Source organism: Galendromus occidentalis, unplaced genomic scaffold, assembly GCF_000255335.2.
Source record: "Galendromus occidentalis unplaced genomic scaffold, Mocc_1.1 scf7180000076500, whole genome shotgun sequence".
NCBI classification, from domain to species: domain Eukaryota; kingdom Metazoa; phylum Arthropoda; class Arachnida; order Mesostigmata; family Phytoseiidae; genus Galendromus; species Galendromus occidentalis.
In genome coordinates this window covers 104215-109426 of record NW_003804489.1, presented here as the reverse complement: position 1 = coordinate 109426, position 5212 = coordinate 104215, and the positions used below count along the sequence as shown (strand labels likewise).

Here is a 5212-nt window from a genome sequence, read left to right as displayed (position 1 = left end):
AACATCCCTCTTCTCGCGCTGCGCGAGTTAGTAGAACGAGCGAATCGGACGGGTCGCTCCGTCGATTGCTCCATTTGCCATACGTTCACTGCGACATGATTCGGATGCACGCGTTATCCGCAGTTGCAGTCGGAGCCACGGCCTCTGTCAAAATAAAACCTGTCGGATGACCTCGAACTCGATGCGTCCCGATTGTCGTCGCCCGCGACTAAGTAGAATCGTCAAATCATCTGTGACGACGATTATTGGAACAATCATACTTTGACACAAAACTCAGCTGTGTCAAAACAGAGTCAGCAGTCGCTCTTCTATTCAGGACTCCTCGGTGTGATTCACCATTCATTGGCGGCTCTTCCAGAGAGACGCCCTAACCAATGACAATTCTCCGAGCTCTTGCTCCGATTCACCCGAAACGAGCCTTAGGGGAGAAATCTTCGAATTTTCAAAATATCTCTCCAGTTTTCGTCGATCTGACGATGATGTTGTCGGTATTGCGGATCCACCAAACCATCGACATCAAGCGCCGTCAGCGCAAAGAGGTTGCGATGGCGGTAGAGTAGGGTTCGCTCGTTGTCGTCGTCTTCGACGTTCTTCTCCCCGAGCGCCTTCTCTCCTCGTTTCTTGTCCGCAGCCTGCCCGTCTGTTCGCTGTCGGGAGGACCGTGTCCTGTTCCGACAACTGTGGCAGGGCCTTTAACATTCCCAGCTCCAACCGATCCACGGAGATCATCCGTTGCTCCCAGTGGGAGCGGTGCAAGTAGTGACTTTGCAGCGGCGGCCGCAGCAGCAGCAGCGGTGGTGGCAGAGTCATTGTGGTGGTTAGTCTGGAGTCTGGAAGCAGTTGAGCTTTGTGCAAACCCGCGAAACAACGCTGTTAAGTTCTTTGGCTGACCCTGCTGTGTCAGATGAACAGTCCGACTGTGAATAATGGATCGGAAGGAGCCGCTGACGGCGTCCGGAGGTAAGTCGCCGTCCACATCAGCCCGTATACTCGTATTGCAAATCGACGATGAGATCAGAACCTGCGTCGGTATTGTATATGGTATATGGAACGAACAAGGTATGACCGATTGTGGGGATCTCATGAGTCATGACGATCAATCGTTGTATTGCGCGGCGAGTCACATCCGAGTTCGGTCTGATGAGACGTGCTTTCGTCATAGGCAGTACGACGACCTCGGTTCAATGATTGTTTCTCTTTTCTAATAATGCTGGAGATGATGACGCGGTCGGCGAATCAAGGGAAAGCTGCCTCTCGAAGCAGCTCCGACTCTTGTCTCCGATATCTCGATCGTAGAATTGTTCTTGAAGTTCAATCCGTGATGCGTGTCTCCTCGCTGGCATCACCATATCGATTTCCGGGCGCATTCGGCTCGCTTAGATGGCTAGTGTGCACTCCTCGAGCGGAGCCGATCTCCCGCTGGATGCGTCTGCAGGGAGAACTTTGAGCCTATCTCGGCCAGAATCCGCCCCGGCATCACCTCTGGACTTGTCAAGTCCAAGTTTAGCACTGGTGTTGATGCGGGAGATGTCTGAATGATAATCTCCTGTATAAATCTGAGTATTATTCTCCTGTCAGACAGTTTTGAAGAGGGATTCGATGTCTCGACGCTACATTCTCGCTAGACACGGCGTGATGCTCCCCGTGTCTCAAACGTTGGACCACTGGCCTTGGCACGTGTGTGGCTCGACCAGCAATTGTTAAAAAGTCGTGAATTTCCATTCTTACCTCCTGACCCGCCGATCAGTCTCAAACCGAATTCGAAGAGACCGGTATGCAGACGATTGCGGATGGTCCGCGCAGCATCCTGCTGCCAAGCGAAAACTGAGTTTTTCGGTGCTATGAGTACGGCCGTCTACTGACTGGGGGCACCCCCAACTCGAGGGAAATATCGGGAGAGAAGGGAAAAAAGGAGAGGATATTATCCAAGGAATCGGCTTCGTTAGCCCTCATGAAATTCCTTGGAATACTTCAACGAGCGAGTAAATTACGCTGCCATGCAAGACAGTGGAACGCTCAGTTTCGGCTCAACCATGCTTTCCGACGGCATTAATGCCGGGGCATGAACACCTGAACGGCTCATATGGGATCAATCGGTTCACAACTCTCAAGTCAAGCGGAACGGGTTCGGAAAGCACGACCGCCTTTCCCTCGTCTGTCGAGAGTTTTGACCAATTCAAGACTCGCGGAGCTAATACCCAATGGGCGCGTCCCTGGTCCCAGTCCGACGAAGCACCGCTGAGCATGGCCGTCCGTTTCCGAAGCGCGAAATTCCGTCGATCTCGAGCGGTCATGATACGTTCGCGGAATCTCGACGTGGAATCCATCGCATTAAGACATGATGACGAATTGTGTGAGCGCTTCGTGAATGGAGTGCTCGTCGGAAGCGTAGTCTCGCCCAATCTCGTCGTAGTTCGCGACAGGAGTTCCAGTAAATGCCCACTTGCGGAAGAATCCCTGTAGCGGGTACAGCGCAGAATTGCCTCGGCCGTCATTGACTAACGAATAGGCCGTACTAGGCGGGGGCGTCGGAATCATTCCGCATGTCGGAGGCTTTGGTGGTGTCCGATCTTCCCCAAGATATTAGATGTATACGGTACACATTGCTTATTGAGATACTAGTTCATCAACACTAGGAACATGGACTGATATGGGGCGCGATTTACGTGTCTCACCAGCCAGCGCTCCATTCCTCGGAGTCAAACTGATCGCTGCATCCGTCAGTTCACGGTCAGCGCCTGTCCGGAGGTAACAGACCGAATTTGTGTCGATCTTAGGTTGGATCAGTAGAGCCTGGGGAAGGTGGGGACCGATTCTAGCGGAAAACGGATTCAAAACGCGGTCTCGCTCCATGGCACGGAATGGAACAGGTCCGCAGCCCATAGACGCTATGCTTGACGATTATCGTTCAACTCGGCCGGATTGAGTCTCGCTGCTGAGTCCCTTAGCCCTAGCTGACACCATCGCGAATAGGCCCTCCTGAGAACCTTCCCCGGATCAACCCAATACTTGGCCCACGGACCTCTCCGTGAACTCCTCAGGCCTCTCATTCATGATACCGGAGCCCGACGCTTTTACGAACGCTCAGTTTGATCGCTACATTCGTGCTCTTGCGACCTCATTCCCAGGGTTTTCAAAATCCTGCTGGCGATCTTCATGTACTACTTGGACCTGATTGTGATCGCTGGGATGACCAGTATCTTCTACGTGCTGGCGTTCTTCTCCTACCTCGTGGGCAAAGGATACAGGGACATCAACGATGTTCTATACGAGACGCATGAGAGATTTGTCGTCTTCTGCTCGATGACTCTAAGAGGTATCAAAGTAAGTGATCGCCACGTCTTATCCGCTTGTCATTAAGCCATATGTACCTACATATCATGTCCTCGCGAGAGTGAATGACAAGGCGAGTTCTCGGACCTCTGGTCATGAAAAATTGAACCCCAGCGACACCACTACGGGGATTACGGTCAGATTGTGAATAGAGGCGAGAGCGTTCTCGTGATCGGCAATCACCAAGTAGAATGTGAGTTTCAAATGATGAAGAAATTATCAAGCTTGTTTTCGATCTACGCTTCCTTGAATCTATTTCCTCGCTGGGCGCGTGAGTGAAACTCTGCCCACCGATTCCCCGTGATCAGCTGACTACTTCACGATCGCCGCTGCGATGGAGGAATCGGGATCTCTGAAACGGTTGAGACACGTCATGAAAGAATCGCTCATATGGCTTCCATTCGTGGGAGCGTTTCTCGTGAATCACGGCTCGTTCTTCATTGATCGCTCGAAATTGAACTGGGACCGATTCGAAAGAAATGGCACTCGCCTCGCCACCAGCGAATCGCCAGTGAGTCACGGAGGACATTCCATGAAACTGAAGTTTCACTCACCGTATATCGACTTACTCTGAGCATCAATTCCGCTCCCAATAGCATTTGATATGATTCTGAGCGTATGTCCGTGATTTCAGACTTCCCTGCTCATCTACCCCGAGGGAACTACATGGAACAACGGCGAAGAAGTCGACGGAATATTCCAAAAATCCGACGCTCTCGCGAGATCCTGCAACCGTGAACCGTTCCAACACGTTCTGTTTCCCAAACACAAAGGCTTCTACCGGCTCTTATCTAAATTCCGCAACAGATTGGATGCCGTTTACGATGTCACCGTCGGGTATTCCTCGACTCGCTCACCGGAAGGCCGCCGCCTGATGGCACCCGGCATGATCGGTGAGTAAGGTACTCACGGCTATCACAGGGAAATCTCTCGAGCATTCTCTTGCATCGTTGGTCGCGAGAGAATTCTCCATGAAGATAATTTCTTAAGAGGCCGCGTTGACGAGCTCCCCCCTCGGAGGATGCTCCTCGAAGGGTCCTCTGTAGAACCCAGCTCTCAAGTTGATCCGTTCGAAGGAGCTCACAGCTAGGTCACATTTTGCAGATTTCTTGAACGGAGCATGCCCGGATGTTCATTTCCACCTTCGGCGAGTGAGCATCAAGGACGTTCCCCAAGGCGAGGAAGAGGTGCGAGATTTTCTCATCGAACGCTTCGCCGAAAAAGACCAGCTGATGGACGAGTTCTTCAAAACTGGTCGTTTCCCATCGCCGACAGTCGAACTTCCACCACAGAGTTCATTTAATTTCATGCGAAGCACCCTCGTCACAATCGCAGCCGTCCTGCTAGCTGTGACGAAATTCGGCTTATCGATCATGCCCATGTATCTTGGATTGCCCTTGGTGGCGGCATACATTCACGTGGTATATCATTTGAACAGTTGATGCTTCCTCCCGATGATAATATAGATATGTACCGGTCGATCCTGCTCTCCCGAGTTCCCTTGTTCTAAGAAGAGGATTATAGGTGACACACGAGTGACAGCCTCGCCGAGGAAGGACAAAAGGAATTATAGAATAACTTATGTTTCCCACATAAACAATCTCCCAAAATATAGATATTTGTCAGCAGCTTGTGATCCTCTCGCGGTGTATTATCGAAGTCGGTTTTGTACTAATCGGAAGTTGGAAAACATATTCTCTGGTTGAGGAGTCATCATCTCAATATGGGAACCTTACGCCCGACTCCGCGAAAATCCCTTTATAAAATAAAGCAGTCGTGTCGGTCCGTAAGCGTACCAAAAATCGGACTTATAAGCGTGTGAAATCACTTCGTGACGATGCAGAATTATCCCCGCCAGCGTAAAAAGCAATTTTCCACT

At 51.2% G+C, this 5212-nt stretch overlaps 1 protein-coding gene across 1 annotated transcript; it reads left to right on the top strand.

Annotated features, from left to right (window-relative positions):
• The first annotated feature begins 720 nt into the window (after nucleotides 1-720).
• LOC100905956 (1-acyl-sn-glycerol-3-phosphate acyltransferase epsilon) lies at nucleotides 721-5212 on the top strand. The gene is made up of 6 exons (XM_003739312.1): nucleotides 721-960; nucleotides 3129-3324; nucleotides 3448-3526; nucleotides 3642-3844; nucleotides 3968-4226; nucleotides 4438-5212. Exons 1-6 carry the CDS (start codon nucleotides 905-907, stop codon nucleotides 4773-4775), a joined length of 1131 nt encoding a protein of 376 aa, XP_003739360.1. The 5' UTR covers nucleotides 721-904; the 3' UTR covers nucleotides 4776-5212.

Coding starts and splice junctions, on each gene's coding strand:
- LOC100905956 (XM_003739312.1), top strand. CDS start 905: ATGAACAGTCCGACTGTGAATAATGGATCGGAAGGAGCCGCTGACGGC. Junction 961..3,128: donor GCCGCTGACGGCGTCCGGAG/GTAAGTCGCCGT, acceptor CCTCATTCCCAG/GGTTTTCAAAATCCTGCTGG. Junction 3,325..3,447: donor TGACTCTAAGAGGTATCAAA/GTAAGTGATCGC, acceptor ATTGAACCCCAG/CGACACCACTACGGGGATTA.